At 43.1% G+C, this 27100-nt stretch overlaps 2 protein-coding genes across 2 annotated transcripts in view; both read right to left on the bottom strand.

Moving 5' to 3' along the window:
• Nucleotides 1-3559, bottom strand: part of DMC1 (DNA meiotic recombinase 1) — a 43930-nt gene extending 40371 nt beyond the window's left edge. The window contains exon 1 of the mRNA XM_082740128.1: nt 2359-3559. The gene's annotated coding sequence lies outside the window, so the exon portion shown is untranslated. The remainder of the gene's footprint in view (nt 1-2358) is intronic.
• The window catches only part of FAM227A (family with sequence similarity 227 member A), a gene marked incomplete at its 5' end in the record, with an annotated part of 78196 nt that continues 53222 nt past the window's right edge, over nt 2127-27100 (bottom strand). The window contains 6 exons of the mRNA XM_082739026.1: nt 2127-2407; nt 3641-4385; nt 9958-10084; nt 12076-12216; nt 20857-21010; nt 23272-23428. Of these exons, the coding sequence (XP_082595152.1) occupies nt 10006-10084; nt 12076-12216; nt 20857-21010; nt 23272-23428 (531 nt within the window). The 3' untranslated portion in view covers nt 2127-2407; nt 3641-4385; nt 9958-10005. The remainder of the gene's footprint in view (nt 2408-3640; nt 4386-9957; nt 10085-12075; nt 12217-20856; nt 21011-23271; nt 23429-27100) is intronic.

Raw genomic sequence — 27100 nt, 5'->3', positions numbered from 1 at the left:
ACAAAAGTGCTAGAAGAAAATGAGACAATTTTTTAATTATCCCAGAATAAGAAAAATCTTTTAAAATATGACACAAAATTCAGAAGCCATACAATAATTATAAAAATGACTACTTTAAAAAAAAAAAAAACCCTGCATCGTAAAATGCTACTTTCCTATTTTAGATATAGAGTATGGGGAGCCAGAGCTTTTGTAGCAATCAGTAACTAATTAGTAATTGTGTGAAACAGCTTTCCCAATTTCTCAAATCCTTCAGTGAGTCTACAAATCCTCTACAAAATTTTAAAAATTTGTTTCATTTTTATGGTATTCTGAAAACAACTAGGCAGTGGGAGTACCTGAATTTTAAACCATTACACTTTACTGCCCCTCTGTGGACAACCGCCTTATAATCAAATAAAGTCATATGATCCCACAGTCTGCAGTCGGGTTTCCTCAAACTGGTGCCTGTGACTATATGTTCTTGAAGTTTCAAGAGCTCAAATATGAGAAATGCTTTGGTAGAGAACTTAAGAATGAAAAGATCATCACACACAAAAGAATTTCACTGGGTATCTCCCCTTCAACAAATTTAATCCGTTCAAAAGATGTTTATTGAATCCCTACTATCTGTCAGACACTGTGCTAAGGGTTATGTACCCGAGATTCAACAACCAACAAGATACAAACCCTAATGGGGGCTATAGATTGGTATGTATATAGGCAATTACTATAGGCAATTACACTGAAACACACACACACACACACACACACACACATCAGTCATTTGGGGGCTTTCTCATTTATTTATATTTCCAAATTTGAAAAACTTGCAACTTCAGCACATAGCTGCCCAGAGAGGCATGTCCCTGACAAGTTATTTAACCAATATTTACTAAACACAGCTTGATGGGGTGCCTGGGTGGTTCAGTCAGTTAAGTGTCTTGCCTTTGGCTTGGGTCATGATCCCAGGGTCCTGGGATCAAGCACCATTTCTCTCTCTCCCCCTGCTTGTGCTCTCTCTCTCTCAATAAAATAAAATCTTTAAAAATTAATAAGCACAGCTTGATTCCAGCTTTCTGCTTGATAAGAAGATGAAGACAGGTCTCTGCCCTTCAAGAGCCATGAGTCTAGTAAGGGAGATAGACACTGAAACATAATCACACACAGGGCAAGGTAAGAGGGATTATACGTGCATTTGGGTAACAGGTAGGTGTCTCACCGCATGATCTTCCAAGAGGAGGTGACCCTTAATTTGGGGCTGCGAGGACAAGGGAGGATTTGCCAGCTGGGCAGGGTGGGAAAGGCAGAGACAACACAGAGGCTTATTTAGGGAAATGCAAGTGGTTCTGCTGGGTTGGAAAAGTGCTAGGGGGAAAATAGCTCTCAAAAGTGAAGGACAGGGGGGCGCCTGGGTGGCTCAGTGGGTTGAAGCCTCTGCCTTCGGCTCCGGTCATGATCCCAGGGACCTGGGATGGAGCCCCCATTAGAGTTGGGCCTGCTTCCCTCTCCCTCTCTCTGTCTGCCTCTCTGCCTACTTGTGATCGCTCTCTGTCAAATAAATCTATCTTAAAAAAAAAAAAAAGACCTTTTGAAAATGGGGAAAACTGCACCTCACTCACAGAGAAGACAATAATATAGTGAGAAGACAATAATGTGGAAATAATGTGGAAATATGCTTAAAAGTGTTTAGTTCAGGGGTGCCTTGCTGGCTCAGTCAGTGGAGCGAGTGACTTGATCTTGGGCTTGTGAGTTCGAGCCCCACATTGGGCGTACAGATTAGTTAATTCTGTTCCTTTTTAATTTATTAAGTGGAATACTTCTAAAAGAGAAACTTCCCCTCATCTACTGTTTGGTTAGCTGGTAATAAGGTTTGTATGGAAATGGCATGGTAAATGCTGACTTTTGCCAGATTTTAGAATAATGAATTGGTTCCCTAGTATCTTTCAATGGCGACCATTTAATCTTTTTAAAGCAATAGTATGAATATCTAAGTGAAAATGTTTTTGTGGATTTTTTTTTAATTAAAGATTTTATTTATTTGACAGAGAGCAATCACAAGTAGGCAGAGAGGCAGGCAGAGAGAGAAAGGGAAGCAGGCTCCCTACCGAGCAAAGAGCCCAACACAGGGCTTGATCCCAGAGAGTGCATTTATTTAAAATGTATCTACTCATGAGAACCTTTCACCACAATGAAGTGAACATATCCATCACCCCAAAAGCTTCTTCAGGCTTCTTTATAAGCCCTTCCACCCTTCCATTCTCTCCTCCCCTCCCCTTTCTAGACATCCCTCCTCTCGGTTACTCAGGCAACTGTTTTTAAACATTAAATACATCCTTAGTTCATCATCAGTTCAAAATCAGGACAGTAGGATTTTACCTTCATCTCTTCTACTTTAATGTGCTGAGGGTGCTGGTTCTCAGCAACACTGGGAATGACAGAATTGGAGTATTACACAATTACTCATTTGTTTTACAGTAAATGCTTTTTAAATGTTAGTTCCCTGCAACACTCTATCTACCCCCTTCCCCTTATAAAGGGCAAAGTATCCTTCACCATAATTTTCCCTTCTAATATTTACAAAGAACAGAGACAGGTCTTTTGATCTGGAATTTGCTGAGAGGCCAATGATTAGGAGTCCTCAGTAATTTCTGGAAGGGGTCTGTGCAGAGATCTTGGCCCCAAGCTGTGCAAAGGATTGTCCCGTAAGACAATCTGGGTCCAGAAAACCAGGACAGCTTCTGGGTGGGGGCTAGTAGAAACAGACAGGTTGACAGGCGATTACATCCATTATGGTAACTGCTACCATGATGGAGGGGCATGAAAGGCTGTGGGAGTGCACAGGAGGGGTCCCTGTGCCAACTTTGTTGGCGGTGTATCAGGGAAGGCTTCCTGAAGGAGAGGATGCCTATGTGGGGTCCAGAAGGTGGAGTAGGAATGAGTGTTATTGGGACTTCATAGTGAGGAGGGAAAGGGATTTTCAGGTACAGAAGTAGAGGAAAGACTCAGCAATAGGAGAGAGTATGGCTCCTTAGAGAAACTGTAAATAAAGGGCTAACTGCAATTTGAGTGGGAAGGGAAGGCGTGAGAAACCTCTGGTTATCTTATGTGGCGCCTTGCACATGGCAAGGGCTCCGTACGCCCTGGTTTCGGGAGAAGTGTAAATTAACAGCAATGACAACAATAGCGGGTAGCAATGGCCAAGTGAAATACCCCTGTGCCGAGAACGTTGCATAAATTATCTCATTTAATGATCACAACACTACTGTGAGGCAGGCATTCCCTTTCTGCAGTCAAGAAAACAAGTTCAGAAAAGGTCAAGTTTCACAGCTACTAGGCCTAACGTCATACATCTATCATGAGGCAGGGTAGGGACTTAAGCCCTGAATTTTGGGGGGCCAACGCTTGAACTCTTTCCTTATCACCCTTCTCCCATCCCTTTACCAGGACTATTCAAATGATTATATGTTATCTGTGGGCGACACTGGAGATCCCAAGAAGGTACTTATTTTCTTCTTGGTTCAGGCAAATAGCCATCTGCTTCTTTTCTTCCAACTATAGCAGGCAGACTGCTATAACACAGACCAGGTCTCCGCCTAGTGCCCTAAGGACCAAGTGATAAAAGCCACACCCGTCAGCCCAGCTCCTTCCACATACTCACCCCTGCACCTCTGAGTCTTTGGGAAGTCGCTTTCCATTTGGATTTTCTTGGATTCCACACAGATTTCTGGCAAAGCTTAATGTATTTATTGGCTTCTATATCCTTCCCCCTCTCTTCCAGGCCGTGGTGCACCTTAAGGCCAAGTACTGTGTCTTTATTCATCTCTGTACCCTCTGGGACCACTGCAGGCATGGTAGAAAATAGACATCTAGAGGGCTTGCGCAACCCCTCCAAATCCCGGTGTCTTCCCAGGAGAGATGGAGGTGACAATACTCACCTTGTGGGGAGCCACTAGGAGGGTTAACCTAGATCATGTCTAAGCCAGACTTACCAGAGTACTCAGCATATCATAAGTACTCAGTAACTGTCTCCTATGACTACTATTACTGTGTTATATAGTAATATTAAATCTTCCATAGTATTACCACTAGTAAGTGAGTGAAAGAATTAGTAAGTGAATGCATGAGGGAGTGAGGTGACTTAACTTCAACTTAAATACTGACTTTGTCCAGGGGTAGAAGTGAACTTTAATATTCTTTGTCCCATGGACTGGAAGCAACTACATGTGTGGTGGTATTACTGTTGTGTTGCTTCTGCTTTCGATGAGACCCAACAATGTGGGCAGGCTTCAGTCAATAGTTGTCCCCATTCTTGGACAAGGGTTCATCCAGGAGAGCTAGAAGGTGAGGGGTTAAGGAAGCTGGATTCACTTTTCTGCATTGGTTTTCACTTCTTGGTTTCCTCCCTGTAGATAAATCATAAAAATATAAAGAGAAAAAGATTAAAAGGCCTATGTGAAGAAGAGAATGGAAGTGAGTCCGCAGGGTTACATAAACAGCCTAAAATCAACCACCCAGAGTGAAACTAGTCAGAAGACTGGGAAATGAAGGTGAATGGACTATGTAATGTGTCTGAATGTAGGGTGGGGCAGATTTGTATAACCCAGGGAAAATTTGGAGATAAATCGTGATACGAACATGACAAAAGAAAAAGGCAAGAAAACAGGCAGATTAAAAAGAGAGAGAGAGACTTAGGTCCAGGGATAGCAGAAGGTTCTACAGGAAAACAAAAATCACTGCATCACTCTCCACGGCTCATGGCAATTGTGTTGATGGTATAACAACGCTGATTAGCGAGCGATCCACACCAAACCACCACAGAAACACACCGAGAAGATGAGATAGGAGGTATGTGCATATGAGAGAGAGCCCAGTCCTTCCCTTCCCTGCTGAGAACTCAATGCACAGTGCCTAACAGTGAAAAATCAAGGAGCCAGAGCACCATGGTATTTCAACCGGAACAGGAAAACAAACACCAAAACAATCAGTGAAGAAAGTGGAAAATGTGTTGCCGGGGAATGGAAAGCAGGTCCAGAGGAGTGCAATCTTTTGTAATGAGCTTTGTCCAACTATTAACTGATTAATTTAATAAGTACTTACATTATGCTTTTCATAGTTAATCAGTTAATTTTTAAATTTTATTTATTTTTAAATATTTTATTTATTTATTTGACAGAGAGAGAGAGCGATCACAAGTAGGCAGAGAGAGGAGGAGGAAGCAGGCTCCCTGCTGAGCAGAGAGCCCAATGAGGGACTCCATCCCAGGACCCTGAGATCATGACCTGAGCTGAAATCAAGAGACAGATGGCCAACCAACTGAGCCACCCAGGTGCCCATCAGTCAGTTAATTTAATGGGCACCTTATATATTACTTTACATCAGGCACTGTTCACAATGCTTTACAAATGTTAACCAATTAAATTCTTACGCTATATATACCATTATCATTCCCATTTTACAAATGAAGAAATTTGAGACACAGCGAAGTTAATTAAGTAAGGCTCAAGGTCACAGAGTTAGTCAGTCATAGGTCAAGGAGCTGGGATTGACACCCAGGTGATCTGACCCCAGAGTTGCCTCTCTATTTAATTTTTAAAGGATGAATATGAATTATTTTAATTCAAATATAAGCAAAAGAAATTTAAGAGGATTTAAGAGGATTTATTCAACTTCATGGGTATAGAGAGGCAAAGTTCTAAAATGTGATCAATTTTTGTATAAGCAATGAACTGAAGCAGAATGCTAAACACACATTAGCCAATCACTAATGCCTTCACCAAAAATTTACTGAATCCTTACTATGAGCAAGCCATAGGAACAGGTACAAAAGATTCAATGCTGAATTAGACAAGGTCCTTGAACTTGGGAGACTTCTAGCACAAAGAGCAAGATAGACAAGTCCATCACTAAAGTCAGTCATATTCAGGGAAGAAAACTTAGAAAAGCACAGAACACAAAGTAGAAAGTCATTAGGGCAGTTTGGGGAGACTTCCTGGAGGTAGTGATGCCCCCATGCTGGGTTTTAACAGTCGGGTAGGAGTTGGCCAGATGAAAAAGTGGCTAAAGGATATTTAAGAAAGAGGACAGAGCAATGAATACTTATTAAAGTGAAATGAATTAGTGGCATTCTTCTTCCATTCTGAAACATTAGAAGGTCAGAAACAACAGTATGTACAAGCCTCTCTTAACCTGAGAGATTCCACAGCCCAAACCAGTGGGGCTGAAAACCATGCGGCTATATGCCAGTCACAGTGGCTATTTCTCTAATCAAAGGGAAAAAAATAGACTGATAAAACTTGCCTTCATATTAAGTTTACTTCTTAACACTTCTCTTAGAAATAGGCTGTAGGGCAGGCCCTAGAGTCTGGCTGCGGGTTTGAAATCCTGGCTCTTCCGTCTACCAAAGGTGAGAGCTTGGGCAGTAATCACTAAACCTCTCTGGCCTCAGTTATAAAATGAGGACAACACCACCCCAGAATTTATAGGAGTGTTGTGGGGTTTAAAGCATACACAGACCATGCTTAGAAGAGAGTAATATCTAGCTGGCATGACTCCGTTGGGTGCCCTTGCTCAAAGTGATAAAATGAATGAATAAGTAAAAGTTAAAATTAAGAAAAAAAATTAAACTAAAAAAAAAAGAAAAAATAACCTGTAAAAAGTTATAATTTCTTAACATATTATATGTTACTTTAAGATACCAAAGTTTTCAGATATACTGAAATTCTATATTTTATGCTACTCAATAGTACTTATTTGGGTGGCAGAATTTAAAGCGGTGATATTTTGATGGGTTTCTGCAAAGAGTACTATGACTTCTGGCAGTCCTGCCCCCAAAACATGGGAGATTCAAGGCTCTGAGCTCAGGAAAATGGTCTGCCTACCTCTTCCTCCACACTAGAGCAGTAATCCTATAAAATAATGGCTAGATGCTTTCTCCAAATTGGGTCTGCCTCAAACCTCCCAGTACAGAATGGTCCAATGTACAGTTGGAACTGTTCCATAAGGAACCTGGGCCTCGACTCATGCAAGCCTCAGCTGCCTCCTTTGAAAAATAGGAAAAGAAAATTTACCTAGACTTGAATGGGACAATGGAACATGCCTAGCACAGGGCCAAAACAACTTCCCTCAATTCCCCTTCTAGTATTTGTAATAGGGGGAACGGGTCTGCTCTTCCTTAGGCTCTGAAAATTCTGGGGTGGCCAGTCCTTAGTGATTTCTGAAACAAGTGTCTGGGGAGACATTTTTGGATCCTGTGTGTGCCCTCTCTTCATGTGAAATCATAGGGACGCCTAGGTGGCTCATTCAGTTAAGCATCTGCCTTTGGCTCAGGTCATGATCCCGGGGTCCTGGGATCAAGTCCCACATCAGGCTCCCTGCTCAGCGGGAAGTCTGTTTCTCTCTCTGCCTCTCCCCCTGTTTGTGCTCTCTTGCTCTCTCCCTCTCAAATAAATAAAATCTTTTTTAAAAAATGTGAGAATCTTGGAGCTTGGAGGCTCTTCCTTGCAAGTTAAGAATTTGTGTTTTCTGGAGCTTCACCATTTCAGTGCCCAGGGGTGGCTTAGGGGACTGTCCTAAGAGCTAAGAACTCAGTTGGTCCAGGGCCCAGAAAGCCTGGGAGTCCTTCTGGGCTGGGGTAGACCAGTGGTCTCAAACAGGCATGTTCAAAGATGTTGTGGATAAGGGAAGGTAGGAAGCTTTATGAAACAATGATACGACGACTATTAGTAACTGTCGGGTTCTACGGCAGGTTCTTTTTATAGCTGAGCTCTCCACACGTAACCGCCATCCACATCTTTTAGGGCCAATGAAACAGGCCCAGAGGACAAAGGTAATTGACCTGAGGTTGCAGAAGGAGCAGAGCAAAGATTCAAAACCCAGATCTTTTTAGAATAAAGTCTACTCTATTTGTAGAGCCTACTGCTTCATCTGCCATCAGGACTTTTTTTTTCTTTTTTTTAAAGATTTTATTTATTTATTTGACAGAGATTGCAAGTAGGCAGAGAGGCAGGCAGAGAGAGAGGAGGAAGCAGGCTCCCTGCTGAGCAGAGATTTCCTGCCCGATGAGAGGCTCCATCCTAGGACTCTGGGATCATGACCCGAGCGGAAGGCAGAGTTTTTTTTGTTGTTGTTGTTGCTTTAAATTTTTTATTTCTTCTCAGCGTAACAGTATTCATTGTTTTTGCACCACACCCAGTGCTCCATGCAATCCGTGCCCTCTCTAATACCCACCACCTGGTTCCCCCAACCTCCCACCCCCGCCCCTTCAAAACCCTCAGATTGTTTTTCAGAGTCCATAGTCTCTCATGGTTGACCTCCCCTTCCAATTTCCTTCAACTCCCTTCTCCTCTCCATCTCCCCTTGTCCTCCATGCTATTTGTTATGCTCCACAAATACCCACTGAGCCACCCTTGCACCCCGTGCCATCAGGACATATTTTTTAACTTTTATTTTTTTTTTTAAGATTGATTTTATTTATTTGACAGAGATCACAAGTAGACAGAGAGGCAGGCAGAGAGAGGGGTAAGCAGGCTTTCGACTGAGTGGAGAGCTCGATGCAGGGCTCGATCCCAGGACCCTGAGATCATGACCTGAGCCGAAGGCAGAGGCTTAACCCACTGAGCCACCCAGGCGCCCCCATCAGGACTTTTAAAACCCCAATATTTTTAAAATCTACAACTCCTGAAAACTTAGAAAATAAAAAGTGTCCCATGGCTTGTTCGGAGATCTCTGTGTTCACCTCTCCTGGAACCCCCTTCAAACCCCTTCTTGATCCCCTGCCATGCTAATTCCTGCCTCTGAGCCTTCGCCTTTGCTGATCTGTCCACCACAGGCTCACGCTAGCCTCTTGCCTCCTCCTCCTCCTTCGGCCTGGCAAACCCCTTCTTATCTTTTCTAGACCCAGTTCAAGGAACACCACCTCTGTAAAGTGTTTCTGAGGGCGCCCGGCTGGCTCAGTCAGAAGAGCGTGCGACACTCGATCTCAGGGTTGTGAGTTTGGGCCCTATGCTGCGAGTAGAGATTACTCAATTAAAAAAAAAATCTTTAAAAAGAAAGGAGTGTTTCTGCGTGGCTCCTGGGGTCCCCTCTGTCTAAAGCACCTCCGGAGTTGAGGGTGTTCATTGATTGATCCATTTGCCTTCTCTCTACCAGAGTGTGAGCTTCTCGAAAATAGGCACTGTGTGTTAGCGACTGTTTTTTAACCCAGTATCTATTTCAGGGAACTTCTGAAACCTCTTATTTTCTTAATGTAGAGAGAGCGGGGGAGGGGACGAGGGAGAGGAAGAACATCGCAATCTGATTCCACACTGAGCGCACAGCCTGACACAGGGCTCCGTCTTACTATCCTAAGATCATGACCTGCGCTGAAATCAAGAGTTGGATGCTTAACTGACTAAGCCACCCAGGCATCCTTGAAACCTTTTCTTTTTTTAAAAATTCATTTTATTTGTCAGAGAGAGAGAGAGCACAAACAGGGGGAGCGGCAGGCAGAAGGAGAAGCAGACTCTCTGCCGAGCAGGGAGCCCGAAGAGGGACCTGATTCCAGGACTCTGGGATCATGACCCAAGCCAAAGGCAGACGCCTAACTGACTGAGCCACCTAGGCGTCCCCCTGAAAACTTTTCTAACCTGGGCTTGCTGCTGGGTAAAATGCAGTGGGTCATGTCTGCCTCATACAGCTGTTATGAAGGTCAAAATGAGGTGATGTCTGTCATGCATTGAGCTTACTTGTTTAGTTAACAACTAAAGCCATTATTATATTATAGTTTAATACTATGAGTTGTAATATTTAAAATAAATCAGTGGGTAAAAGAGTAAAGGCGTGAATAAACACAGTGTCCCAAGCAAAAACTCCTCACTCCTGCTTTTCACTCAGCCTAGGAGCAACTATGATGGAATATTTCCCTTATCCTGGGAATAGCTCTTTTTGTTTCTCAGTCTTTGGCCACAGTTTCCTTTTTCTCCTGTTGTTTTACCCTACCTGGTAGAAATATCAGGGCTCCTGAGGGAGCTTCCCAGGGGGAGAGAATTAGTCAGGGTCTGATAGTGACAAGGGAGAGCAGTCCAGCTTCTCTCTTACTTCTCTTTCCCTCTCCTCCTTTTTCTTCCTGTGGGGGAAATTAAAAAAAAAAAAAAACAGTTAACAAAAATTGGCTCAAAAATTCAGTGTGATTTCTTCAAAGGTGTCACTGGAATCTTGATAGATAGTGACAAGAGATGTTTACAAAGGGACCAATAGTGGCGACAGCAAATAACCAGAACAGAATGCTGAATGCACTGCACGATCCCATCATCTGTCTTTTAGGCACTGTTGGGTACCTAAAAGGCTCTGGACTTGGTCCCAGGAAAACAAGATCACCCAGGGCAAGATTCTTTGAGGCCAAATATTCAGTCTAGGGAAATGGACAAGGAAGTCTATGATTAAGTAGGCTAAGATCTATGGAGCATGATCAGGAAAGCACAGGGCACATACGGGTACCCTGAGTAGGCAAGTCAGGGGAGACTTCCTGGAGGTGATGCCTCAGCTGGGTTTTATTTTTTTCAGCTGGGTTTTAAAGGTCTGTGAGGAGTTCATTAGATTAAGAACTATCTGAAATATAATCAAGTCTGAGGGAAGAATAATTAATATTGGTAAGTTAAACTGCGTTGGCTTAGATTTCTGAGAATCTAAGGTGGATATCAGAAAGCTTATTTCTGATAGATCTGCTGAGTTACCACTGATCCTTTAAGATTCCATGGCTCAAACAGGTGGGTCTCAAGCTAAACGGCTATTATCAAAAAATTGTGGTCTTCTCGATCAAAGGAAAATTAAAATTGGAAGACTTAAGATTGGAAGGTTTCCTTGGATAACTTTCTCAACTCATTAAGCTTTGGTTTCTTCTCTAAAATGGATAGTATAACACCATCTATCTGTGTTGAGATGGCTACTTTTACTTTGATGGAAGAATGAGCCAGCTTTTGTTTAAAATGGCAATGTCCCCAGATTTTTTTTAAAATTACATTTCCCAGGGGCATCTGGGTGGCTCAGCAGATTGAGCCTCTGCCTTTGGCTCAGGTCATGATCTTGGGGTTCTGGGGTCAAGCCCTGCATTGGGCTTTCTGCTCAATAGGGAGCCTACTTCCCTCTCTCTCTGCCTGCCTCCCTGCCTACTGGTGATCTCTCTGTGTCAAATAAATAAATAAAATCTTTAAAAATAAATAAATAAATTACATTTCCCAGCCTCCACTGAAACTAACATCACCATGTGACTAATATCCAACCCTTGAAATAAAGTGGCAATGTTAAATGGTACTTCCAGGGAGGTTATTAGAAAGGGAGAGGGTAACAGTGGTTGACTACAACTGAGCATGAGGGATCTTTCCGGGGTGATGAAAAAGTTCTTAAACTGGATGGCAGCAATTGTTGCTAAACTCTGTAAATTTGCTAAAATTAATGTACTTCAAATGAGCAAATTTTATGGTAAATTACCCCCTCAGTAATATTATTAAGTAATAGTAATATTTAAAAAATCACTTAAAATGGTTTTTTTAAAGGAATGTTTTTTTTTTTTTTTAAGATTTTATTTATGTATTTGACACAGAGAGAGCATGATCAACAGGAAGGAGCAAAGGGAGAGGGAGAAGCAGTCTCCCCACTGAGCAGGAGAACCCAATACGGGACTTGATCCCAGGACCCTGGGATTCTGCCCTGAGCTGAAGGCAGACACTTAACTGATTGAGCCACCCAGGCACCCCAATAAATATAATCATTAAAAAAAAAAAAGAGAGAGTGGCTGGATGATGGACAGTGGTGTGGGTTATGTGTTGTGGTGAGTGCTAGGTATTGTGTAAGACTGATGAATCACAGACCTGTGCCCCTGAAACAAATAATACATTATATGTTAATAAAAAATAAATAAAAATAAAGTATTCAAACGGGGCGCTTGGGTGGCTCAGTCAGTTAAGCATCTTATTCTTGATCTCAGCTTGGGCCTTGATCCCAGGGTTCTGAGTTCAAGCCTCATGTTGTGCTCCACACCCAGTGTGGAGCCCACTTAAAATATAAAATTCTAACAGTATTCATATTTCCAACTTGTCCATGGTCTTTGTCGGAACAAACCTTAAAAGAAATGCAGTCTCCCTCTCAGGACTTCCTCTAGATTTCTTGTCAAAGGAGTCCTCAACCAAGGTGGAAGGTGGGATGAACATGTGGTTTGTCTTCTTTAGCTCTAATGCTCTTTGATCGATATTCTTCACCTCCCTGTGGGGAAATCACAAAGGCATATATGGAAAAATACTGAAGAGTCAGCATGATATTTTCACTCCTATTTTCATATGTAAAGAGAGAGAAATATTTACAGACTTATTTATTTAAGAGCAAGCAGAGAGCAGACTCTAAGTCCAGAGCCCCTGCAGTGTGCTAGGGGTCATGTCAGTGCTTGGTGACACAGATAGGAATAAGATGTGGTCGCTGAATTCAAGGAACATACACTCAAATTAGGAGGACAGGAAAAAAATCAGCAGTCTGAAAGAAAGCCAAATACTAAAGGCAAGCTGAATTCAAGTTGGGGATCTGCTGCTTGCTGTGTGACTTTGGGCAAATTACCTAACCTCTCCCTGCCAGTGTACCCATCTCAACTTGGTGATAGTAGAACCTAGGGTTGTGGCGAAGGTTAACTGAGTTGCCACAGTTCAAGTGCTTAGCTCAGTGTCTGGTACACCATAAATAAAGGAAGTGCTCCAGAAATGCCCTGTGCTGCTGGTGTTCTTACAGAAGACGGTTTTCCGTGGAGTGTATTGAGATAAGCATGGGGCACACAATGGGGAAAAGGAATTGGGTGATACATCAGCTGACTTTTGAACGTGAGTAGACGTTCAGAACGTGAGCAGACATTTACTTGATGACGAAGCAGGTTGCGGGCACTCAGAGTAGACAGAATAGCAATAGAAATGTATTTGTATGGGCACCTGGGTGGCTCAGTTGGTTAAGCAACTGCCTTCGGCTCAGGTCATGATTCTGGAGTCCCAGGATCAAGTCCCACATCAGGCCCTCTGCTCATCAGGGAGCTGGCTTCTCCCTCTGCCCCTCGCCACTTTCATGCTCACTCTCACTCTCTCTCTCAAATAAATAAAATCTTAAAAAAATATATTTGTATGAATTAAGAGTCTGCCATACACTTCTCTGCTGAAGAAGGATAGAGGCAGAAAGATCGGTATTAAAAAAAAAAATAGCAGTGAACTTGGCCTTGAACTGAGGTAGGGAAGCTGAAGGGACTCCATTTATTTTATTATTTTATTTATTTATTTAAATATTTTACTAATTTGAGAGAGAGAAAAAGCATGAGTCAGGGAGGAGCGGAGGGTGAGGGAGAAGCAGATGCCCCACTGAACACAGAGTCCAACATGAGCTCCATCCCAAGACCCTGAGATCATGACCTGAGTTGAAGGCAGACGCCTAACCTACTGAGCCACCCAGGCGCCCGTGGATTGCCTTTTCTAATAGGGGCTGCTCCAGGACTCCCCAATCACAGACTTTCAAATCTGAGTCCTGCACTGCTTTGGACCCTGCAATTTCCATGGCACGGGGTCACAGGTATTATCTCTGGCCGTCGGCATTTACTGAGCACTTTCTTTGAGCCAGGCACAGAGCTAGACATCTCCATTCCCCCACAGCTACTCTGTGTCCCTGTTTACAGTCAGTATCCAAGCCTCACACAGGCTGTGATGGACATAATTCAGATAGAGAGTGAGACAGAGCTTCAGTCTGTCCAACTACAAAGCCAGTGCTTCCTACTGATATGCTCTATTTGGGAAATAAGATGGTAACTGAGGTTCCAAAGGAGTCCTAGCCCATGTGCAAGTAATAGTCCATATGGGCATTTGACATCTTTTGTTTTTGTTATAGCTACCATTAAAAAAAAAAACTTCAAAAAATATATAAAAGTAATGAAAATTGCACAATCAACACCATTTACCCATTATTTAGCTTCAATAGTTACCAACATAAGATTAATCTTGAAACATCCATTACTCCCTTCAAACCCCTCCATTCCCACCCCAAATGGGTGATTTTCAAGAAGAGCCTAGATACCATGTCATCTCATCCAGAAACATTTCATTAGGAATCTCTTTCAGACATGACACTTTTATTTTTTGTTTATTTTTTAAGATTTTATTTATTTATTTGCTAGAGAGAGAGAGATTGCACAAGCAGGGAGAGCAGCAGGCAGAGGGAGAAGCAGGCTCCCTGCTGAGCAAGGAGCCTGCTGTGGGGCTCCATCCCAGGACCCTAGATCATGACCTGAGCCAAAGGTAGATGTTCAACTGACTGAGCCACCCAGGCGGCCCCAGATTTGACTCCTTTAAAAAATAGGTAACTACGAATGGGAGAAGATACTTGCAAACAATATATCAGATAAAGGGCTAGTATCCAAAATCTGTAAAAAGCTTAGCAAGCTCAACACCCAAAAAACAAATAATCCAGTCAAGAAATGGGCAGAAGACATGAACAGACATTTCTGCAAAGAAGACATCCAGATTGCCAACAGACACATGAAAAAGTGCTCCACATCACTCAGCATCAGGAAAATACAAATCAAAACCACAATGAGATACCACCACACACCAGTCAGAATGGTTAAAATTAACAAGTCAGGAAATGACAGATGCTGGCGAGGATGTGGAGAAAGGGGAACTCTCCTACACTATTGGTGGAAATGCAAGCTGGTGCAACCACTCTGGAAAACAGCATGGAGGTTCCTCAAAAAGTTGAAAATAGAGCTACCCAATGACCCAGCAATCACACTACTGGGTATTTACCCTAAAGATACAAATGTAGTGATCCGAAGGGGCATGTGCACCCGATTGTTTATAGCAGCAATGTCCACAATAGATAAACTATGGAAAGAACCTAGATGTCCATCAACAGATGAATGGATAAAGAAGATGTGGTATATATACACAATGGGATATTATGCAGCCATCAAAAGAAATGGAAACTTGCCATTTGCGATGACGTGGATGGAACTAGAGGGTATTATGCTTAGTGAAATAAGTCAATCAGAGAGAGACAACTATCATATGATCTCCCCGATATGAGGGAGTGGAGATACAATGTGGAGGGTTTGGGGGGTAGGAAAAGAATAAATGAAACAAGATGGGATCAGGAGGGAGACAAACCATAAGAGACTCTTAATGTCACAAAACAAATTGAGGGTGGCTGGTGGGGAGGGGGGAGGGAGAGGGTGGTGGGAGGGAGAGGGTGGTGGGATTATGGACATTGGGGAGGGTATGTGCTATGGTGAGTGCTGTGAAGTGTGTAAACCTGGCTATTCACAGTCCTGTAGCCCTGGGGCTAATAATACATTATATGTTTATTAAAAAATAAGAAAAAAATAAAAAAATAGGTAACTACAAAACCATTATAATATCTCTACAAAGAAAAAGGATACACCAGTACAAGGAGTTCCTTAATATGTTCCTTCAGAACATAGATAGCAAAGAATTCATAGACTCTAAATGTGCAGCTCTAGGAGATTTTGTGGACTAAGCACACCCATGTAACCAGCACCCAGATCAAGAAATGGAACACTGTGAGCTCCCCAGAAGCCCCCTCATCTGTACCCTACTCAGGCAAGCCCTATTTCCCTGAGTGTAGATCTGCTTTGATGTCTAACAGCACAGATGTGGGTTTTGGGTTTTTTTTTTTTTAAGATTATTTTAGAGAGCAAGGGTGAGAGCACAGGGAGTGAGGAGAGGGGCAGGGGAGAGAGAGAATCTCAAGCAGACTCCCCACTGAGCTTGGAGCCTGCCAATGCAGGACCCCATCCAGGACCCTGAGATCATGACCTGAGCCAAAATCACATTAAAAAGATTATCCACCATGACCAGGTGGGATTCATCCCTGGGCTACAAGGATGTTCAACATTCGCAAATCAATCAATGTGATAGAACAAATTAATATGAGAAAAGAGAAGAACCACATGGTCCTCTCAATTGATGTAGACAAAGCATCTGACAAAATCCAGCATCCGTTCCTGATTAAAACGCTTCAAAGTATAGGGATAGAGGGAACATTCCTGAACTTCATAAAATCTATCTATGAAAGACCCACAGCAAATATCATCCTCAATGGTAAAAAGCTTACAGCCTTCCCGTTGAGATCAGGAACAAGACAAGGATGCCCACTTTCACCACTCTTGTTCAACATAGTATTAGAAGTCCTAGCAACAGCTGGGAAAAGAAATAAAAGAGAAATAAAAGGTATCCAAATTGGCAATGAAGAAGTCAAACTCTCTCTCTTCACAGATGACATGATTCTTTATACGGAAAGCCCAAAAGACTCCACCCACAAACTACTAGAACTCATACAGCAATTCAGCAACATGGCAGGATACAAAATCAATGTCCAGAAATCAGTGGCTTTCTTATACACTAACAATGAAAATACAGAAAGGGAAATTAGAGAATCAATTCCATTTACTCTAGCACCAAGAACCATAAGATACCTGGGAATAAACCTAACCAAAGTGGTAAAGGATCTGTATTCGAGGAACTACAGAACACTCATGAAAGAAATTGAAGAAGACACAAAAAGATGGAAGACCATTCCATGCCCTTGGATCGGAAGAATAAATATTGTTAAAATGTCTATACTGAGCCAAATCAAAAGTCATATGCTTAACTCACTGAGCTACCCAGGTGCCCCTAATGGCACAGATGTGTTTCAAGGCCACCATTTTATTCTGTAGACACAAATTTTGAGAATCACTTTATTAACAGAAGGCATGCTGAACTTCTTGATAATGCCTTACCCAACAAAAAGTGGATATATTTAGCAATGAGATTGCTAACACATAATTACAAAGTTTCTACTGACTTAAAATATGTATACTATAATTCACCCTATAAGGACACCTTTATTAAACAAGGATGTCCTTATACATTTCTGAAATATATATGCTGTAGACTTAATCTTAAATAAATTTAATATTATTTTTATTAAATTTAAATTATGGGACTAAGTTCCAGCCAAAGGAATAGAAAAGGGAAGGTTTATTTGTGATCTTATTATTGACTTGAGAGAGGGACAGAGTGAGAGAGTGAGAGAACGTGAGCGAGCAGGGTAAGGGACAGAGGGAAAAGCAGACTCCTGCTGAGCAGGGAGCCAGATGAGCGGCTAGATTCTGGGACTCCAGGATCATGACCTGAGCCGAAGGCAGATGCTTAACTGACTGAGCCACCCAGGTGCCTCAATAACTAAAACTAAAAACAAAAACAAAAACAAAAAAACCCCAAATGGCTCCTGGGTCCTCTCCCTTCCTCAATCCTGACCCTGTCCTCCCTTACCTGCATTTTTCCAATCTCTCCAATCCCTCTGGCTTCCCATGGCCTTGGGTCTTCCACTTGACAATGAAAGAGCCCTGCTACTCCCCGTCCAATCTTGTCCTTTTTGGTGCAGAATTTTGCTCCTTCTGCCTCCTAGTAGTCTCATTCACCCATGGGGCACCACACCTTTCCCCCAACGTCCCAGGTTCTGGTGTCTGACCAGTTAAGACCACTCTCTGCCAAATCACCAAACCTGTCTCAGCCCAGGGCTTCTACATGTGGCCCCCCCACTGCTGACTGCTACTCCCCTTGGCCCTTTCCTCCCTCAGCTTCGTGGCTGCTGTGCCTTCACACACAGGCTCTCCTTTCCTTCTGGCCACTCCTTCTCTGTGGCCCCACATTTTGTCCTCCCCACAAATGTGGTTGCCCTCCAAGTTTCTGTCTTTGACCTTGGCTTTTGTAAAATGGAGATAAATAACCGTGCTTCTTACACACACTATTTTATACCCTGATTTTTTTTTTTTTTGGTTCAATAATATTTTATGACCATCGTTCCTTATAAAATAAGAATACTAGATCGACACGGCCATTTTTCTCGGCAGCAGAGCACATACATATGATATCTGATTAACCAAACACCTTTTGATGGACATTTAGGCAGAACTGCATTTTTGTGGGGCTGGTGCTTAACAGGTTTGTGTGTTTGTGTGTGTATCTCATTTGGAAATAATGCTACTGTATGCTTTGTAAAACAAAGCAGTTACCAATGCTACCAATAATGCTACTGTATCACTTTGTAAAACAAAGCAGTTACCAATGTGTTCATTGTTTCCTTTCTCTCCTACGATGGCAGATACCAACGGCTGTCTGGCCAACAGCAGTTCCCCCTTTCTCTCCTGCTAACTAAATCCAGTGTTATTTTGGGTAATGAAGTGCCCAGGCAGTTCCACTCTGGTTCAGGCATGGAAATCTCATTTCTCTTTGCCAAGTATTTCCTGAGCTTCTTTTGCAGCCGGATGTCCACGTGAGAGACTTATGGGAATAGGTGGAGAAGACATGAGAGAGAGATAAGGGGCAAAAGAAGAAGGTGAGCTCTTTAGAAAAAAAAAAAAGTGCCAGCTAATAAAGGGAGAAGGGAGTGGAAGTAGAAAATCACTATTTTGCAACCCCAGCTGTCATAACTGATCCAGGCAAAGAGCATCAGTGGATGCTACAACCGCTGGGCTTTGGTTTGGGGAGAGCAGATTCATTCAGCCTCAAAGAATCACACCAGTTATTACAGACTAACTACATAAAACAGGGGTCTTAGAATGGAGAGGTCTAGCAGAGACCACCTTGTCTGGCTGACTACATTGAGTGTCTCCTGATGCCGTGTACTGCGCACACACATCATCATCTATGAGGTGTTTCCTGAATTCTATCAAGCACCTAGTATCACCCCATGTCTAGTTTATGAGAAATATAGGGCATTTTGGAATAAGTTAAATGATACCCTGAAGAAATAATTAGAAAAATCCAGAATGTGGCTTGAGTGTTTCAAAAGACTCTGTGTCATAAAATAATAATAATAATAATAATGTAACCATTGATTCATGGCATAATAACAAAGGTGGCGGCAGGGCATTGCTATCAATGAAAAGACCCCAAAGAGATATAACAGCAAGATCTAGTTCCCAATCCTTGATCGGATCCTGGAGCAGCAAGTAAAACCAAAAAGGATATTTTGGGCACCACTGGGGAAATTTGAATTTGACCTAATTACTAGAGAGAGAAAGAAAATGTGGCAAAAAGTGGATAATTGGTAAACGCAGTGTGGACATATGGTGTTCACTGCACCATCCTTTCAACATTTCTGGAAGGTCTGAAAAATTTCTAAAGAAAATAAAAATACTGAAAAAGTCAGAAGGCACAGGAAAATACCCATCATACGCAGCTAAGTGGGAAAACAAAGTCTAAAAACCAGATTGATGATATGACTCTACTACTTTTGTCTAAAGATACACCTCTATAGGCCCAGGCGAAAAGACTGGAAGGATTTATAGAAAAATGTTGGCAACATATGTCTCCAGGTGCTTTTCCAGGTTTGTTTGTTTTCATTGAACATAAATGCTTTTGTAGTTAGGGAAAAATAACTTTAAAAGAAAGATCTGGTCTCTGTTACTATGGCATTTATATTCTGACCACAAGAAACATGCCTAAGATAGTCCCAGGACTAGGCCCCCAATTAAAAATTACCATGTGCAGGGGTGAGTGGCTGGTGCAGTGCATTAAGGGTCTGACTCTTGGTTTTAGCTCAGGTCGTGGGTGATCTCAGGGTCATGAGACCCGCCCCACGTCGGGCTCTACACTTGGAGGTCTGCCCAAGATTCTCTCTCTCCCTCTGTATTCCCGCTCCTGCTCTTGCTCTCTCTCTCTCAAAATAAAATAAATAAATCTTTAAAATGCATGTAAAAGGGGCACCTAGGTGGCTCAGTGGGTTAAAGCCTCTGCCTTCGGCTCAGGTCATGGTCTTAGAGTCCCAGGATCGAGCCCAGCATCAGGCTCCCTGCTCAGCGGGGAGCCTGCTTCCCTCTCTCTCTCTCTGCCTGCCACTCTGCCTACTTGTGCTCTCTCTCTGTCAAATAAATAAATAAAAATATTTTAAAAGAATAAATAAAATGCATGTAAAAAAGAAATTTTCATGTGCAGGGGTGCTTTACTGGCTTGGTCAGTGGAATGTGCTACTTGGTCTTAGGATTCTGAATTCAAGCCCTACACTGGGTGTAGAGATTACTTAAAAATAAAATCTTTTGCACAGAAAGGGAAACCCTCCTACACTGCTGGTGGGAATACGAGCTGGTGCAGCCACTCTGGAAAACAGCATGGAGGTTCCTCAAAAAGTTGAAAATAGAGCTACCCTACAACCCAGTAATTGCACTACTGGGTATTTACCTTAAAGATACAAAAGTAGTGATCCAAAGGGGCACATGCACCCCAATGTTTATATCAACAATGTCCACAATAGCCAAACTATGGAAAGAACCCAGATGTCCATCAACAGATGAATGGATAAAGGAGACTATGTATATATAATGGAATACTATGCAGCCATCAAAAGATGAAATCTTGCCATTTGCAATGACGTGGATGGAACTAGAGGGTATTAATGCTGAGTGAAATAAGACAATCAGAGAAAGACAAGTATCTTATGATCACTCTGATATGAGGAATTTGAGAGGCAGGACGGGGGGGGTGGGGGGTAGAAAAGGAAAAAATGGAACAAGATGGGACTGGGGAGGAAGACAAACCATAAGAGGCTCTTAAGCTCAGGAAACAAACTAAGGGTTGCTGTGGGGGGGTGGTGGAGGGTTAGGGTGGCTGGGTGATGGTCACTGAGAAGGGTATGTGCTATGGTGAGTGCTGTGAAACGTGTAAGCCTGATGATTCACAGACCTGTACCCTGGGGCAAATAATGCATTATATGTTAATTTTAAAAAATAAATATATAAAATCTTAAAAAAATTTTTTTAAATTGTCATGTGCAAGAACAGGCAGATGCCCAAACAACGTCCCTTCCCTAAAGCCCCTTAAATACCTGAGGAAGTTTTCTTGCAGTTCCCTTAGGTACACATCAAAATACTTCCATTCATTCCAGTGGAGCCATTTCAGTTGTTCCAAGTTGTCCCTCCGCTTCTTCATGTTGCTCAGGGTCAGGTCAATGACCTCAGCATATGTCAGGACGGACTCAGTGGCACTGGCCGTCAAGGAAAAGTTCACACTGTCGGTTGGTATTGACTCTTGAGTGTTACCAGCAAGACGGCCTACCGCATGGAGAGGAAGGGGGTGGCGAGATGGCAGAGGGGGGAAATGACCTGCTTCTGGACCACATCACCAAAATCTGAGCAGGAAAGGACTCCTGCCCTCTGACTATGGGTGAAGGCAAGGGGCTATCCTCCCCAGTGTCTGGGCCATTCCTGATCTTTTAACACAGCCCTTCTCTCCTCCTGCTGATGGAAGGGCTAGGAAATCCTCTTTTCAGACTGTCATCTAACGTTCTCACTCTGGGGGCGCCTGGGTGGCTCAGTGGGTTAAAGCCTCTGCCTTCAGCTTGGGTCATGATCCTGGGGTCCTGGGATCGAGCCCTGCCTCAGGCTTTCTGCTCAATGGGGAGCCTGCTTCCCACCTCTCTCTCTCTGTCTGCCTCTCTACCTACTTGTGATCCCTGTCTGTCAAATAAATAAATAAAATCTTTAAAAATAAATAAATAAAATTCTCACTCCGTAGGGTGACAAGTGGCGACTCCACTTATCATGGGAATCACTTCGTAGTAACACTGGGTTGTACGTCTGAAACTAATATGTTGTGGGTCAACTATACCTCAATAAAAAAATAGGCAAATAAATACTATTCTTACTCTATGATCACAGTGATGAAGAGGAAGGGATTCCAACTTTCAGTCTCAAGACCTCATTCCCAATATCATGTTTATATGTTGGAAAGCCCTCTGGACCTCCCCCACCTCTCTACCCCTTCTGCACTGGTCAGAGTCTCAGGCGTTTAGGATTTCCATCCAAAATGAGTCATCCTCTCTGTCTCTATTTTCCGATCTATAAAATAAGGATAATAATTCCTCCTTCGATAATGTTAATAATAATTATGATCATTATTGTTTATTTAGAACCAGTCATATGCCATTTAATCCTGATTGTAACACTATTGTTTTGGTATAATTATACTTATTTTTAATAATTTATTATGAATTATATAATATAAATTATATAAATTATATTTTTTATAATTGTCTTATAATTATTTTTTAAGATTTCATTTATTGGGGCACCTGGGTGGCTCAGTGGGTTAAAGCCTCTGCGTTCGGCTTGGGTCATGATCCCAGGGTCCTGGAATCGAGCCCCGCATTGGGCTCTGCTCAGTGGGGAGCCTGCTTCCTCTCTCTCTCTCTCTCTGCCTGCCTCTCTGCCTACTTGTGATCTCTGTCGAATAAATAAATAAAATCTAAAAGAAAAAAAAGATTTTATTTATTTATTTATTTGAGACAGAGAGAGCAGGAGGAGGCGCAGAGGGCAAGGGACAGTGTGCTCCACACTGAGCACAGAGCCCGAGGCAGGACTCGATTCCATGACCCTGAGAGATCATGACCTAAGCCAAAACCAAGAGTTGAATGCTTTAACTGAACGAGCTACCCAGGTGCCCCTAATTATCCTTATTTTACAAAGAACTTGATAAAGCTATTGAGCTCAGAGGTCAAGCAGTGCACCTAAGATCTTAAGGCCAGTACGTTGCTGAGCTGGACTCAAATCTGGGGCTGTGTATCCCCAACCCAGGCTCCTCCTACTGTACTATACTACAGAGCAGTGAGGTCAGCCGCTGACTTGGTGCTTGAGTCTGGGCTGACTTGATCCCATGTCTGACCCACTAGAGGAAAATGCTAGGTCTCAGGACACCAACTGGTCACATCTGTTTTCTTAAGATCTGAGTTGGGTTACTGAATCTTTAAGTTGGTTGGTTAAGTTGGTAACCAATACCAATTGGTTTGTGCCAGAGATTTGCTGATGGGTCTGGAGGAGGGTGTATGCGTGCGTGTGTGCCTGTGTGTGTGTGTGTGTGTGTGTGTGTGTGTGTGTGTATGAAGAGGATGTTACAAGAAACACACATCTGGACCCCAAATCGCGATCAATACAGATTCTAGGGTCAATGAGCACAGGGGAGTCATTAGTGAATGGCAAAGTATGTTCGAAAACCTAGTTAGCAGGAAGAGATTTTGCACCCAGGGAAATCTGACTTGCCTGGGATCCCATGCAGCCAGTTTAAGAAGCCAGCTTGGAACTAAAATGCTCAACATTCTGAACCTTCGGCTCCTATCAATGACTACCCTTGATGGGTACCAGGCACTGAGCTAAGGGCCGGGTGCCTTTCTAGACCCTGGCTTCTCAGAGGTGGAAGCAGCAGGGCCTGGAGGCACATGTGCCCCTCCTGTGGCAGAAAGGATATGGGATGCTCCTGGTTCTTTCCCTCCTGACTATCAACACGTCTTCACCACCCTGGGGCAGATGGGCGTAGTTGTGGAGGAAGTACACAATCAGAGGGCTCTTCCCGTAAATGTTGAAGATGTTTGAAGTCAGCTCAGGGCTTTTGCACGCTGGGTGAGACTGATTGGGAAAAAGGGTGGAAAAAAATTATATATTGTCACTGTTACAGCATGGATTAAGAAACATAAAGGTAATAATGTTCTTTATCCAGTAACTCCAATTTTAGGATGCTATCCTAAAGAAATTACCCAAATTCAAGAAAAAAGATTTAAGTACTAGAATGCTTGCTGCAGAGATACTGACTACAGCAAAAGATTAGAATAACCCAAATGTTCAAGAAGATATTAATATTTCTTTTTTTTTTTAAAGATTTTATTTATTTGACAGAGAGAGAGATCACAAGTAGGCAGAGAGGCAGGCAGAGAGAGAGGGAGGAAGCAGGCTCCCTGCTGAGCAGAGAGCCCGATGTGGGGCTCAATCCCAGGACCTGGGATCATGACCTGAGCCGAAAGCAGAGGCTTTAACCCACTTAGCCACCCAGGCACCCTGAAGATAATGATATTTCTATCCCAAGTTATGTTGCCATTAAAATGTTTATGAAGAGTTGGTCCTAAGAAACAGCTTCAGATCTAATAGTAGATTAAAAAACTGAGATGCAGGGGTCACTGAGTGGCTCAGTTAGGCATCTGCCTTCGGTTCAGGTCATGATCTCAGGGGCCCGGGATCAAACCCAGAGTTGGATTCTGTGATCTGCGGACAGCCTGTCTCTCCTTCTGGTCCTCCCCCTATTCCTGCAGTCTCCCGCTCACTCTCTCAAATAAATAAATAAATAAATAAATAAATAAATAAAATCTTTAAAAACACAAAATAAACTAAAAAATAATTTAAAAATTGAGATGCAAAGTTGGGAATATAGCATTATATGTTTTCTGTGAAACAAATCAGTTCAAAAGGAAGATAGAAGACTGGAAAACATAGTTACCAAAATGTTAATGATTCATTCAGCAAATATTTATTGGGTCACGAACATGTATAAACACTGTTCTAGGTGCTAGAGACTCAGCTGAGAAGAGGACAAATTCCAGCCCTCGTGGAGCTTGCATTAGAGTTGAGACGAAGACAATAAACAATTCCACGAATAAAGGCATAGGATGACATTATGGAAGAAGTAATGTTTGGGGTAGGAATCAAGCTGGGGGGGTGGGGGGGCACTTGGGTGGCTCAGTGGGTTAAAGCCTCTGCCTTCGGCTCAGGTCATGATCTCAGGGTCCTGGGATCAAGTCCCGAATCAAGTCTCTGCCTAGCAGAGAGCCTGCTACCTCCCTCTCTCTCTGCCAGTCTCTCTGCCTACTTGTGATCTCTGTCTGTCAAACAAATAAATAAAAATCTTTAAAAAAAAAAAAAAAAGAAGAATCAAGCTGGGCAAGGGGTGGAGGGTGGAGGGTTGTGGGAAGGGAGCCTGGGGAGGAGAGGAATCTTTTCCACGGGGTGGTCAGGGAGGGCTACGAGGAGGTAAGGAATGAGGATCTTTTTGTCATGGAAGCCACTGGAAGGTTCCACAGAATTAGATTCATTTTTTACCGCTCCCTTTCACTGGTGTGGAGAGAGAGCCTTGCCGTGGGTGAAGGCAGCTGTGAGGAGTGGTCCAGAGGTCTCTGCAGGGGTGGGGGGTGTTGGGCTGGGACTGAGTGGAGCAGTTGCAGAGAGGGGTGACAAGGGGTGGGACTGGCAATCGGCTGCGAAAGTAGAATTGTCAGGACTCGAAGCGAGTGTGAGGAGAAGTCAAGGAGGAGTCTGAAGGTGTAGGTGCCAGTTGCTCCGGTGAGAGGAACTGGGAAGGAACAGGTGAGTGGGGTGGGAAAATCAAAACATCTGCTTTGGACGCGCTACAGTTGAGAGGAAGTATCTCCAGAGAGAGAGTGGCTGAGGCCAAGAGTGACTTGTTTTCCTTGCTTATTATTCCTCTGCCTTTTTCCAACAATGTCAGTAATGAGTATGTACTCCTTTTGTTGTTAAAGAAACTGATAAAATTTAACTAAAGGTCTGCCTCGTGAATAAGGGCTGTGGTAACAGCTGAGCGCACTATTCTCTAGTACTTTCCATTTGAATTACTTCATGAGATTTTTTTTTTTTTTCTATCTATAGATGGTCTCTTAACCTCACCACTTTGACATGGTGGGCCAGATCATTCTTTGTGGCGGGAGCTGTGTTGTGCACAGCAGGATGCCCGATGGCATCCCTGGTCTCTAGATGCCAGTAGGACTTTATCTCCTCCACCACCACCCAGCTGTGATGACCTGAAATGTCTCCAGGTGTGGCCAAGTCTCCTAGGGGGGCAAACTTGCCCCCAGTGGAGAAACACTGTTTAACAGCAGGGTCCCACTGGGTTCACAGAAACTTGAGGCTAGTAAGGAACCTACAGACCACTTAGCCCAATGATTCCTAAAACCCTACCGCCAAACTGCTGATCTGTGTTCACTGGTCTCCAGTGAAATGAGGGCCACAAGGGAAGAAAATATTACAATGAATCTGACACAGAGTAAGATTATGTGCTTGAAGGCTTTTCTTTTATTCTGATATTACCTTTTCTCCTTTTTTGTATTAATGACCTTCTTTCTGGGAAACAATGGTGATGGTAGATAGCAGTCATTTTCCTTTAATGAAATTATTTTGTTAGAAATTTTTTTTTCAAAGTCTTGAACATTCCAAAATTCCAGGATCTACTAATTTAGTTCTAAATTTATCCTAGAGTTGTTCTTTTGGCTGCCCAGAATCCAACCTCCTTTCCTGACAGGCCCTGATTCTTGTGCTTAGGAGAGTTTGCCTGCCCCCAACTACATTTGGGCTTGAAGGGACTGTAAGTCAAAAGTCCTGCTCCCCCAAAAGGGCACTGGAGGGATCCTCAGAGGCAGCCTGCCTCTCACCTACCCAGCCCGAGCCACGGCACATAGAATAAGCTTGGTCAGTCAAAACTCCTGCTCCTGGGACTTTGACTCTTCAGTGGGGTAAAATACAGATTGACAACACATGGGGGTTCACCCATTCCAGACATGTCACCTTGAAGTGATGGTTCAAGGGTTGAAACTGCCACGATTCTTCTCCCGATACCTGGACTCAATTTCAGACTTTCTAGCTACTCAATGTTCTTCCAATTTTTGCTCAAGTTGGCCAAGGACAAATTTTTTTTCTTTTCTTTTTTTTTTTTTTAACGATTTTATTTATTTACTTGACAGACAGAGATCACAAGTAGGCAGAGAGGCAGGCAGAGAGAGACAGGGGGAAGCAGGCTCCGCGCCGAGCAGAGAGCCCGATGCAGGGCTCAATCCCAGGACCCCGAGACCGTGACCTGAGCCAAAGGCAGAGGCTTATTTAACCCACTGAGCCACCCAGGCACCCCCAGATTTTGTTATTTACAAAGAATTCCAACTAATATACTTCCTTTCAATAATATTCTCAATAGGTGGGGTGCCTGGGTGGCTCAGTGGGGTAAAGCCTCTGCCTTCGGCTCAGGTCATGATCCCAGGGTCCTGGGATAGAGCCCTGCATGGGGCTCTCTGCTCAGCGGGGAGCCTGCTTCCCCATCTCTCTCTCTGCCTGCCTCTCTGCCTACTTGTGATATCTGTCTGACAAGTAAATAAATAAAAAATTTTTTAAAATTCTCAATAGATATTGTCCATTTTGCTTCCCTAACTTTGAAATGGGGGGACATACTACCTTCAGAAACATCCAGTTCCCTTGTTGCTAAGCATCTGACTTCTCCTCACAGGTGGGAGTCAGGGGGATGGGCGTTGG

This window comes from Mustela nivalis, assembly GCF_964662115.1.
Source record: "Mustela nivalis genome assembly, chromosome: 7".
NCBI classification, from domain to species: Eukaryota; Metazoa; Chordata; class Mammalia; order Carnivora; family Mustelidae; genus Mustela; species Mustela nivalis.
This window is presented reverse-complemented; position numbering and strand designations above follow the sequence as displayed.